Source organism: Tachypleus tridentatus, chromosome 13, assembly GCF_004210375.1.
Source record: "Tachypleus tridentatus isolate NWPU-2018 chromosome 13, ASM421037v1, whole genome shotgun sequence".
Taxonomy (NCBI): domain Eukaryota; kingdom Metazoa; phylum Arthropoda; class Merostomata; order Xiphosura; family Limulidae; genus Tachypleus; species Tachypleus tridentatus.
This window is the reverse complement of record NC_134837.1, coordinates 228,177,066-228,190,557: the sequence shown is the minus strand read 5'-3', so window position 1 is coordinate 228,190,557 and position 13,492 is coordinate 228,177,066. Positions and strand designations below refer to the sequence as shown.

The following is a 13,492-nucleotide window of genomic DNA, read 5'->3' as shown; positions in this document are numbered from 1 at the left end:
AGACATTAGATGATGTGGCAAGGATTTTAATAGGCAATTGTTTGCTTAAGACCTGTTTTTAGAAGAACAATATTACTTTTTTCAATTCAAAGTAGGTTCTTCAAGACCAGAGATAGTTTCATATTACATTTTAGCCATATTATGGCAGAAAATAGGTCAGTTATTATTATGTTGAATATAATTTTATATTGATCTATTTTTGAGCTATAGTTTACCTTTAAGTCAATATTAAAATTGCTTCTAAAGAATTCAGATAGTATAACCATCAAGCTTTGCTTTCAAAAGTACTATACTAGTTGAGCCAGTCAAGTTCAACCTTAACTACTATACCTTTTGATCTTCAACTTTGGCAGAATAGAGTCTGGGATCATTTCTGTATGTATCCCATTTATTGCAATCTAGGAGTAGTAATTAATTGGTAATTTGACAAGGATGATCATACAGGCTACTAATGATATTCTGACCTCATTACTTAAAGGTAGAACTCAACCATGACATAGCTGATGGATTAAACTTCCATCATCTCTTCTATTAGTTTTAAAAATGTTTAAGTGAATGAAAAGTATCTTCCTCCCTTATTTAGATAGCAGCTGTTTTGCTAAATATTCTTGTGTTTCTCCAACTGATTATCTGGCCATTAAGATATTAGCTGAAAATATTATTCTTAAACTTTCAACCCACTGGAAGTAAATAATACAACATGTATTAAATGGAATTGGAATTGTACTAGTACTACATATACTGGCAGTATATTCTTCATACTATATTATATCCACTACAAGATTATGTCATCTTTTCCTTTTTAAAAGCATCTGGCAAGAAGAAACTTTCCTGAAATATGGGATATAACTGTATCTCACAAGTTACACCAATTACATAGGCTTTTGCTTTAACTGGCTAACTTTTTAAGACATTAAAGAGAGAAAAGTTAGTCTTGCTTAATTTCTTGAATCAAATAGTTTCTCTCCAGCACTATTTGGTTTTTACAGACACATATCCACCTTCAACAATCTGATGGGAAATATCTATCAGGGTAGTTTTTGGTAAACAATAGTAACTTGTTTCTGTAACTTTTGACCCAAAAATGGCATCATACAATATTACTTGATAGTCCTAAGAGCTTTGTCTCAAAAGAAACATTCTCATGTGTCATCGTATACTTGTGTAAAATTTTGTATTTGGAGCTTGAGTGCTAGAGTTTGAGTAGATAGATCACAAATACTTTACTGTAGTTTCTCAGTTGCTTAACTTCTGTAAAGCAAACCTGTTCTTTCCCTGATTGCAATTTAAATTACTATTTACTATAAGTTATTCCTAGATATTTTTGTGTTCAAACTATCGTTTACAGTCATATACTTTTAAGTGTAAAATTTCCACCTAATTTTAGTTGAATCTGCACTTTTATTTGTGAAAAATTAACGTTTCCTGATAGTTACTTCTGGATTTACATATACCAATATTGTGCTCTTTTAATTATTTCTAGATACACATTTATTAGTATTACAAAGTTCTCTAACTGATTTCTACATGTTTATTGGTTTAGTTATATTCTGTTGCTTAGTAATAAATAACATTGTACATTAATTACCAAAGATACCTGGCAATGTCAGGCTCAAAAAGTAATGAAAATGTTGACATCCTTTCTTCTGTTTTGAATTATAGCATGTGAACTATACTACTGATGCATAGGTACTTAGGCTACACATGGCATTAAACATCACTCTTGATTGGCATAAACTTCATGTATTTTGCACCTGATCTTTTCATTCAGTTGAGTTGTCATTAAGTTGGTGAAATTGAAATGTATGTTACACCCAAGGCACTTGTTCAGTTACTTATCAACTTTAAATTTGATCTATTTTTGAGGTTCACCTTAGTTCCGTTATCAGCTTTCATTAAATTGGTTTGTTCAGTTTCTCATGATAGACAGACAAATGAATAATTATTCTTTATATATATACAAAAGTGTTACCATGTTTTATCAATTGTTTAAGCATAAATAGTTTTGTTTTTTATGAACATGTTATCTTTTGACTTTTAGATCTGGACTTATTAGAAGCTTGTAGAGAGGAGTTCCATCGAAGATTGAAAGTATATCATGCTTGGAAACGTAAAAATTTGAAGAAAGGTGAGGAACCCAAGAATAGAGCCCCACCATTAGTAATGGACTCAGGTATGTTAAGTGTTTTTTTTTAACTTTGTGATACCTTCTTTTTCTTCAAGTTTTATTGGAGTCGTAACAAAGGTTTTAACCTTTAGTAGTATTGATAGGCATAATCCTTTAAAAATGTCACCATAACTACTAGTTTATATTTGATTGAAAATCCTTTTATTTCACAAATAATCTGTATAAATGAAATAAAATACACACATATATTGTTACATAGAACAGCAGTACAGTACTTGATGCAACATGCAGCTTTCTTACAACTATGTACAGCAAGCATGCATTGCAAGAATACCTTGTTGCAAACAGTTAAAAAAAATGCAGCTGGTTTAAGTAAAATAGATCTTTATTTTATGATATCATTTCCAAGAAGGTTAACAATAATAATTTTTTAACATAAGATCATTAATCAATTGAACTTAATAAACAAATAGAATAGAGTAACACTAACATTCCAGTTAAAAAACAAATACAGTTCTGCAGTTATATCAAATTAGAAGAGAAAGTGCTATTATTAAGAAGTATAGAGTTATACTGGTGTTCCTTTTTCAACATTAAAAGTATTAGTGTTAGCTGTTATTTCACTTATCCTTTTTCTATCATTACACTTATTTTACATCTTATGTATAAGGCATTAAGTACATTTTATTCAAACACTGCACTTACTAATATACCTTCTCCTCCACTATAAAAATCTGCACCCATGCAAAGAAAAAGTTTTTTTAATACAACTTACATTTAAGTAATGGGTGTTATACGAATAAAAAATCAGGTAAATAGCATTTGATGTGTGATTACTATTCAAACATTTTCAAATGATTTGTGTTAACAAGATAAAAAATCCTGAAATTGCTTGGATCCAGCTTGACTAACATTTGAATGTTTGAAACTATTTCTGAATTCCTGGCTAGTGAACAAATATTTGAGCACAGCCTTCATTTTTGTCATTTGTACTGAATATTACTGTCACTTCTCTGGTTATTCTTTTGTTTTTACTCAGTACTGCTGTTACTTTTCTGTTTTTTGTTTTCACCAAATATAACTTTAATCTTTTTGTTTTGTATTTACTACACTTGTAGTTAATGTTATGTTGATCATTCTATTTCTGGGTTTGTCATTTTGGTTCAGTAAAATGTGTAGTAACTGAATTGCTACCTATTCTGAAATGTGAGTAGCTGAAGAACAAATGAAAAAACCAATTTGGATGTGATTCATACATTATTTACATCCATCCTGTAATAAAATATTAAAATAATTTGTTCTGATACTATTTCCTCTTGAGTTTGTGCATTCTACCTGAGAGATTTGTATGCCTCCAGCCTTGTGAAAATTCCCACCAAATTAAATGTGTCCTCGTGAATTTGTGCTACTACATGAAGTATCATGCAGCAAAATCCTTCACCATTAGGAACACATCTCATCTCCATTTGAAAATATGTCCTCTACATTCATTGCTAACCAAAACACTGTTCAACCTTTCTGAATTAATCTAGATCCTGGAATCGGTGATCTCTGTTCATTAGTTTCATCTCTGTCAGAAAAATAATTCTATCTTTTGCTTCTTTTTTTCATGTAATATGAAAGATGAATTTTCTAAAACTTACTATTTGTTTAAGATAATTTGCATACCTGTTTTTATAAATTTATTAGTGTAATATATCTTTTTCAATCAATCTTCAAGTGTCACCTTCATTTTACTTTACCCTATTACCTACATATCCTTTACTGCACATGACATGTCTTACATTTAAAAGTTTATTAAAGTACATTTTGTTTATGTTATACCAATTAGAATATCATAACATTTTAATTAATAATCCATATTTTAATATTATGAAAGTTTTTAGTTCTTAATTCTACAAGGACTTTTTTTTTGTTGGTTATGAAATTTGTCAAATTGACTGATACTGTTTTGAGATAGGGTAATAAAATAATAGTTAAACTACAAAGGTTTAGTGAGAAAAACTTTTGGGAGGTCTTAAGGATTACACAAGGAAATTTGAGATTTTTGAGATGAGGAAGAATATTTTTAAGTTTAAAATAAAAATTACAGACTGTTCAAAACAAATAATCAATATATTCATGGACAAATTTTTATTTTATTCTATTAAAAGTACTTCACTAAAAATATGAAATTTTTGTATGTGAAAGTTTATATTAATTGGAAGACTGCCAACATTAGTGAAGATATATACACAATGTTGAAAGTTAGAAGTATTAAATCTGTAAAAACTTTAAATCAGTATAAAGAGGTCATGTGGTTGGTATTGAGGGAGTTAATTCTTAGCTCATTAACAATACAGAAGATAGTGTTTGATCATGGTTTATTGCTTCTTTCTATGTACACCAAACTGTTCATGTGATTACTTTATTCTTAACACACACACCTAGATGATAATGCTTAGATCTAGTTCATTACTCATTAGCAAATACACATGGAAGATAATGTTCAGACAGTTTTGGGCTTATCTTTTCAAGTGATTTTCATGGCCTTTCGTGTTCTAAGGGCACTGTACATTATCACAAGCTGTCTTCTTGACATTACCACTTCCAACCCATGCACTCAACTTGTTACTTTTGCCACACCCTTCATTACTAACTTTCCTTTCTTCTGGTCTCCTTTGCCTCATTTTTCAGCCATGTCTGTGCCCTCAATCAGGGCTTGTCTCATCTTTTTCATCATTTTTATCCTAATTTCCTCGAGGTTCTTACTTTATTTTAGAAAACATTTTCTGGGGTCCTTTTGATGATACTTTACAGGCAATCCCAACTATGGTTTCTGTTACTCCAACTGCTCATGTCTCAGCTCTGACTTTCCCTTCCCAATATTCCATCTCTTTTGATCCACCCTCACACATCACTCTTTTCTTAGGATTAAACATCAATTTATCTCTGTGTATGGGATTTGTCCGGGCCACCTCCCTGTTTGTGTAGCTGTCACATTGTCTCACACTTGTCACCCTTCTATCACTTCCCTACACACAATGCCATTGTTCTTATGTCTGTGCCCATGTTTTCTCCTGCTTTTTCATTACTGCAGTTACTTCCTCCTTCATCCTGGCTGGTTTTTCATTCCTTTGCATTTCATGGGAAGGTACTGTAGTCACTCTTTTTTCTATTGTATCCCCTCCTTCTATTATTTTCATTTTTAGATGATCATTTTAATCTGAAGAGATGCTCATATTTTGTCCTGACCACTCAATGTTTTGCTAATCATTTTCTCATTTTGTGATTCCCCTTACTATCCTTAAATATCTTGGGACACCTCCTTCATTTGTAGGCTCTCTCCTTCCCTTATTACAGGTTGGGATACCAGCTAATACCTCTTGTATGTGCTCCCTCTAGAAATGGATGATTATCAGTCTTCTCCTCTCAGGTTTTCACATGTGAATGAATTTTTCCACACCATTTCATTCCACACTATTTGAATTTTCTGGCTGTCTCATCTCTTACGATTTTTACTTCTATTCATGCCCGTTCTTCAGTCCACCTTACGTTTAACCAATCAACTAAATGTATGTACTTCCCAATCTCTAAAGGATCCCACTATGTAGCTAGTGTTGCATTCTGGATTATACTTACCCAAATCCCACATCAACCCAGAATAACAGAAAATGCTCATTCTTTCTACCCTGACTCTACATGTGCTTCTATGAGATGAGGTATTTTGTTAGACCACTTGACGTTTCATCATAGTATTTCTAAATATACGTATATCTTTTGTGCTGTCAAGACTGTACCCATTCAATGAAATATCATAGAAAAAGCCAGAACCAGAGTTGCATATTTGCCCATTTCCCTGGCCTATACTTGCCAGGTTTTAAATTAGGGTTTTGTTGTCATCCAGTGCACTGTTTCCAGTGAAGGACCTTTCTGGATAGAGAGATCAGTGGGTTCCAGGAATGTTCTCTGGGTCTCCCCTATACAAATTCTATCCTCACTCCCTTCTTCTTGCTATTTACCATCTCCCAGCAGCTGGAGTAGAGGGTCATGGAGAATTGTAACTGATAGTGACCTAACTGCTGGGGTTAGAATAAGGTGAGAATTTGAGATGAGGTGTTTCTAGAGTGTAGTGTTGTTCACCTCCCATACATTATATACATCACAGTCTCCTAGTGGGCTATGGTTACTTGTAACTGTATCACTTGCTTACACTCACATCTTTCTCACTAATCCTTTCCTTTTTTAACACTTCCTTTGGATGCTCTTTGAAGATAGATCACATGTAATCTTTATACTCATCCTTCTATGATCTCAATGTGAGATTCTAGATATCTGTGTACACAAGCAAGTATTCAAATTGGAAGTTAACATTTTTCCTACTTGAAAATGTATTTCTGTTAGATATTCTCACCTATATGTTCTACCCACTATCCCAGTACACTTGTATTTATTGCCTCGTCAAAGAATGACAGTTCTCAAATGCAAATGTGAAGGAAGTATATATGCATGGATGTATGTCACACTCTTATTGTACACATGGAAACATGAAATTAGGTGGGAGTTTTCACAAGGGTGGTGGTTTGCAGATCTTACAGGGAGAATGTGTGAACTCAGAAGGAAATAGCTATATTTGTACAGATGTGAGTATTTATTGGAAATACATTTTTTGGGTAAAGAATATGTTAACTGTTTTTAAATATTTAGAGTTTTTAAACTTGATCAAAAACAAAATTAGAGAAATGGAACTATCAATTTTAGAACACCAAAACATTACTTACGTAAGACTTCACCTTATTGTTTCATTTACTAGAGGCACAACAATTTATTTAAGCTTAATATTTTTGCTTAATTGTTAGGATAATAGTATCATAACAAGTTAGTTACTATAAATTGCTGTTTGAAATAGTATAACTAATGAGCATACATAGCTTCCTAAGGAAAAGTCAGTAAGGAAATCCAGAAATAAGCATTCTTTATAATTTTAGTGGATTATATGAACATTTTACCATCTTTTATATAAAACAAGAGTTTTGAACAATACAATGGTTTGATTATAAATGTTAAAATAGGTAACCATGCTTAGCTAAATGTAAAGTATATTGAAAATGGCAAAATATTCCATCATTCACATCATTGCGTACCAGTAGTTGGTCTTGTGTGGGTTTCATATGTGCATGTAACTGAATTGGAAACTGTCATAGTGCAGCTCATTAATACATGCAGAATGTATTAACATTGCTGAGTTTTTGTTACATTTTATACTTTTAAAATAAATGTTTCAACCTGGGTTGTTTGGAACGTTTTTTTGTTTTTTTTTTCATGACCGAAGCACTGACTTAAACTAACAATTATTCACTTATAACATGTGTTATACTATTTTATCCAAGTTGGTCTTTGCTTTGATGCTTTACATAACCAAAACTGAAACATTAAAGCTTAGTGGTACATTTTTCTTCAAGTTTAAAGTGATATGATGTAATAAACAGTTTTCTCTAACTTTCAAATAGCCCCCAATACCTAACACAAACATTGAAACAATGTTGTGTTTCTACTGAGTGTTTAACTGTAGAAACCAAAACTTCCATTTTGCTCTAAGTCTAATTTTTTTCTAAACATTATGTTTCAGACTATAAAAACTAAGTAGTGGTGAACTCTGTAATTAAACAAACAAAAAAAAACAATTATATGCACTTATTTCATCTGTACCTCTAACCAAATGTGACATTATTCATAGAAGTATCCAGCAAAATATTTAACAAGTTTAAAAAATTGATCTATAATTAACAAGTGAAACATCATTTTGTAACTGATACTTAAAACATTTCATTATTATAATATTGGTGAGTTCTCAATTTATAACTATTCAAATTAAAATGGGTCTGATCATGATATATATATATATAATGATATGATATCAGTCACACTTTCATTGACAGTACTTTTAACAAAAAGCAAATTTTCAACTTCTTTATTGACAATGGACATAATATCAAAAATTATAAAAGTATCACTGAATGTTTACATATACAGAACTTCAAGCATTTTCCAAGTTTTTAAAAGCTCATACAAACCTATTTAAATTTTAACAATGTTATTAACCTATTAAAGCAAATTTTCTGAAATTACAGTCTGATCTACGTTTTATGGAGATTGATGGTAGCTGCAAAATTGTTGTAAAATAAATCGACCTTTCAAGGAGTCTCACAAGGTCGAACAGCATTACATGTGAGAATGAAATGGTAAAAATGAATCATTTCACACAACAATTATTTGCGGAGACTGCATCAAACCTTGTTAAAAGTGTAACAGCTTTTTGTGTATATATTTATATCACTTTTACTAAATGCATTTCTAATCCTTCTGTAAGTTCTTAACTAAATAAATTTGAAGTAAGATTCATAATTTTCACTAAATTTCTGTATTGGTTTCTGTCTTTCAAACTAATTAAAACTGAACTCTCTCTGCTTGTTATAGAACTTAGTAGTAGTTGCTACTGTTATTAATAAATGTATCATATATGAATGAAATATAATATTCTTTTTAAGTATTAATGACTTCTAACTAGAATGTATGAGCTCTACATTACTTAATATATTTTTATGACAATAGCTCCTCCGCCTCTTCCACCACGACAACCAAAAAACCCAGATCGTCGCCAGAGATACTTTCGTATTCCATTTATTCGACCTGGATTTTCACAGTCAGACAAAGGAATGTGGTATGCACATTTTGATGGATCATATATTGCTCGACAAATAGAACTCCATCCTCGAAGTCCACCATTACTTCTTGTGGCAGGTAGTGATTCTGTCTCATCTAATATTTAAAATATTTTTAATACTTTAGTAGGTGAATAAAGAATGTATCAGTTCTAAACATGGAATTTTGAAAGTGTATTTTATGTGTTTTTTTTCTCATTTATATGCACTTTGATTTGGAATATTTGTGTTGTTTCTTAACCCTATTACCATGGGTATTCTTTACTGTACATGATGAAAAGTTTAAATGTCTTATAATTGAAGTTTTATTAAATTACTTTTTGTTTATGCTATACCTGTAGCATAAAATCTTTAGTCATAATCTATATTTTAACATATATATGTTTTAAGTTCTTAGTTTTAGAAGACAATATTTAAAAAATTCTGAATTTCCCTATTTCTCTTAGCATGACATCATCCCTATTTTATCCACCACCCCTCAAAAAAGAACAAAATGAAACATAAACTACTGTCCGTGAATCATCATTGCTCAAACAAACAACATTTACTATAGTCTTCAATTTTGTTTGGTTACAGAACTGTCAATTAGAAAATCAGATCCCATCTGTCACATCCTGTTTTTCATAATTTGTTAATAGTTCTCTCTTACATTCTATTATATATTACCTATAACCAATAGAAACTCAAGATTTTTGTCTATCAAATGACATACTGTATAACATTAAGTATAAATGGTTAGGTGTCAGTTTCACTCAGAGTACCAGCATCATTCCCATGTGAAAGTTAACAACTAATTTGGATGAGTTTCTAATGACTCTTGTTGCAGAGTTTAAAAGCCAGAAAAGTTTTGAGAGGTAAAGGAGTTTCTCTGATTTTACACTTGACTAGTCTATATTGTTTGGAGCATTGTTTAATTAAACAAAAATTGTTAAGTGCTTTACTATCATTAGTGTAAAAAAATTAGGGTTAACATTCTTTGACAGTTGAGAGCAAGAAGATTGGTTATGTATTTTATTGTTTATTCTTTATGCATAATTGTAAAAGTAACTAAAATGTAAAAATTAGGATCCTTTTGGGTTAGTTAAGATTAGATTAAGTAAAATAAATAATAATACTATAATAAAGATGTTTCATGAGGTTCATGTGCAAGCAGCTTGTTGGAAATTCGTTAGCGTAATGTTAGCTACATGTGCCCTGAGTGACTTACAACTTATAATGGCACAGATAATAGTTAGACACAGCTAAATGGGCAATAAAACAATAAAATTTAATTATAAATAGATGTATACCATTACAAACTTAGAGATACTTAGGATAAACAAGTGTAGTTTCATGTTACAATTTGAAGACATTTTAGATCTTTCAGTTTTTCTATTTAGTTGTTATGAGGTCAGTCAAATTAATCCATCACATTTTGAGATACAGTAGAAAAAATAATAGATACAATGTAAAGTTTTAGTGAAAAAAAACGTTTGAAATGCATTAATAAAGTTTTAGGAATTACACAAAAGAAATTTGAAATTTTTGAGATAAGGAAATGTATTTTTAATTTGAAGATAAAAATTTCTTTACTCACAAACTATTCAAAGCAAATACTCAATATATTCATGGACAGATGTGTATTTTATTTTATTAAAAATACTTCAATAAAAATTATTTTATTTTGTATTTGAAAGATTGCCAAATTTTGTTAAGATACCTATGTTATAATGAAAGTGTTAAACCTAAAGAGACTTTAAACAAGTACAAAATGGTCACATGGTGGTCAGATAGATTGAGCCTATATTGAGAGAGTTAAAGTTCATTGTATGCTTAACTTTGTTTTGGTTAACAAATCATTCAACTTATGCATACCATGATCACCACATGTTTTGTTTAACTCAGAAATGTTTGCTCTTCTTTTAGGTAAGGATGACATGCAAATGTGTGAGTTACCCCTGGAAGAAATTGGCATCACTTACAGAAGGGGAGCAGAAATCCTGGAAAATGAGTTTGAAGACTGCTGGGCCAAGTATGGTGGGAAGAAATATGTTCCTCCAGCTGTTGCACGAACTTCAAAAATTAAATGAACTTAAAGTGAATGTTTTTTATTTTTTATGTAATATGTGGAAAAAGGAATAAGAGTAGATTTCAAGTGATGTAAGAATTGTCAAGTATGAGATAATTTTGAACTAATTTTAAGGTGATTTATTTTGTTTTCTTTTGTGGTGGAATGAAACAAAGCCTAGTTTTTGCTTATTGAATTTGCTTGTTTTTTTCTTTATTAATCAAAAGCAACTAATTAAATGTTAGCTAAACACATTAGAGAATTTGCTGAGAAGCATAAACAAATTATCGTGTCCTCTTGAAATGAATAAATGTTTTAAAATTATTTCATTGCATCCTCCATAATTAAGAATGAGCTAATTACTTCCTAATAACTTATAACAATTTAGAAATCAGTTGTTTTTTTGCATTTTCAAATGTTAAGCTATTAGTTTATACCTGAAAATGTGTGCTACAAATTGTGATGTGATATGATATGCTAATTTGATAAGATCTATATTTAAGAACCTGCTATGTAACTGCATCTAGAAATTGGTTCTCTTTGCATTTAACTTATTATTTTCAAACCTTTTGAGTTTTACCATGTTTTTTTAAGATTTAAATAAGTCATTTGCTAAAATTCCACAAAGGTATATGCTGGTTTATTAACATTATTTTGCTACATTTTAGTTTAAAGAATTACATTTTGAATATTTACACTTTTTGATATACATATTGATGTATTTAAGATTGTAGACTTTTTTTGCTTTTGTTTGTATTCATGTTCGTGTTCTATTGCAGTTTAAAGCATACTTAAGGAAAGTTGTTTACTATACTTTAACCTTATAAAAATGACCATGTCTAACTTTAACAATTGTACTGTTAATTTTGTTTGTTTTTTGTATTGTAATTTTTAGATACTCTTTAATACTTGATTCATTTATTGAACATATGTAATGTTAAAATTAATTAAACTGAAGACTGACTCTTCTGATACTTAAAATAGTTTAACGTGAAGATTATCTGTTTTTATTGCATTTATCCATCAACTTTTATAGTATAGTTATCATGGTTAGTAGTCTGAACAATTACCTGTTATCTAACCTTGAATTAGTTACTTTTGTTTTTCATTCATCAAAATAAGTAACATACGTTTCTGCTTTCCTCCATTTCTTTAATTTCCTTTGTAGAGGTAGAAAATGAAACTTTTTTAAATGTCAAGTTATCTTATTACTTGGATACTTTAATCTGTGGACTGTATTGTTTGGGTATTTAGCCTAATAAGTAACAAAACAATGTCTTGCAATATATCATGCAAACATAAATAAAATAATCATATCAAAGTATGTTACTGTGCTTTTGAAAATACCTTCTACAAAATAAAGCATTGGCTTATAATCTTTTAAACTGAAATATTATATATGTTTTATATCATTATGTATCCTGCTAATTTTAGGTATAATCACAATTTTTTATTGCTATTTGTTTCATGTATTTTATATATAGAATTTTGGTTTAAGCTACTATTAATGGATCATCTGTGGTTAAGGATACTGTGATAATTTGGATCTCTGAAAGGAGTTTATTTTTTATTTTTTAATATATAGGTGTTGGGAGAGATTAATGAACAATTACTTGATTTGTTATGACTGTTTGCTCTACCCATACACTTTAATTGTCATTTCAATAATAATAAATAAAGATTTTTATTTCAAGAGTCCAAATTCAATTTATTTTGATTTAGTTATTTATCAAGTTATAAAGGAAAAAAAAAATAAAGTATATGAGATTTCTTTATCCAAACTTTCTTGTAAAGTTTATGACAAAAACATTTTATAGGAGAGGTTCATTGTGAAATTCTTATGATAAGATTTGTGCAGATATTTATTATTTCAAGATAACATTTTGTTTTCAATCCTTCTTTCTATTTGAAAATAAAGTTAGTGTAATTCTGAAATACTAATAAGAAACATACTTCTGATAGTATAAATATAACAGGAATGTAAATTTTAATATTTAAAGGAAAGAGAGCATAACAAGACAGCATTTTCTTATTTTGTATGATATTAAGTAGAAGTCACACAAAAGTGCTTAAAACTGATAGATAGTATTGGTGACAAATCTCATACTGACTACACTAATTTGTTTTACATGTACATCTAACAATATCATGATTACTGCATAAGTTGTTGTTATGTATCTAATAATATCAGATTGTTATGGTGAATAATAGAGATGATTTTACATATTTTCTTATCAGTGCACCAAAAAATAAATGTTTAATGTTAGAAAATGTGATGGAACATAAAAGTTTTGCTTCTGCTGGGTTGAAATAAGTAGTTATATAATTTGAATATAAGTGTAGATTTTAGTAATTTGGGAAATAAAAGGATTATAAAAGGTTCAAACTAGTTGAATTACTGATTTTGTAATTTTATATGTATTCATTATTCTATAATGAGTAAGTAATTTATGTACTCATCAAAGTAAAAGAAAAACAAATTATTGTTCATATTGGCCAGTCTTGTTGTTAAAAAAGAAGTTTATTGACTATACAATTTCAACTTAGAAAAAAACTACTACTGTTTTATTCAAAAGAGGCAAATGTAATGTTTTCAAAGATTAGCTTTTCTGTAAA

General features: G+C 29.6%; 1 protein-coding gene across 7 annotated transcripts in view; it reads left to right on the top strand.

The window, feature by feature from the left end:
* LOC143240849 (unconventional myosin-VI-like) overlaps positions 1-13,262 on the top strand; it is a 107,844-nt gene extending 94,582 nt beyond the window's left edge. For all 7 annotated transcript variants that reach the window (XM_076484021.1, XM_076484020.1, XM_076484026.1 and 4 more), the window contains 3 exons: positions 2,042-2,173; positions 8,720-8,908; positions 10,735-13,262. In XM_076484021.1, coding sequence (XP_076340136.1) covers positions 2,042-2,173; positions 8,720-8,908; positions 10,735-10,898 — 485 coding nt within the window. In that variant the 3' untranslated portion in view covers positions 10,899-13,262. The remainder of the gene's footprint in view (positions 1-2,041; positions 2,174-8,719; positions 8,909-10,734) is intronic.
* The last annotated feature ends 230 nt before the right edge of the window (positions 13,263-13,492 follow it).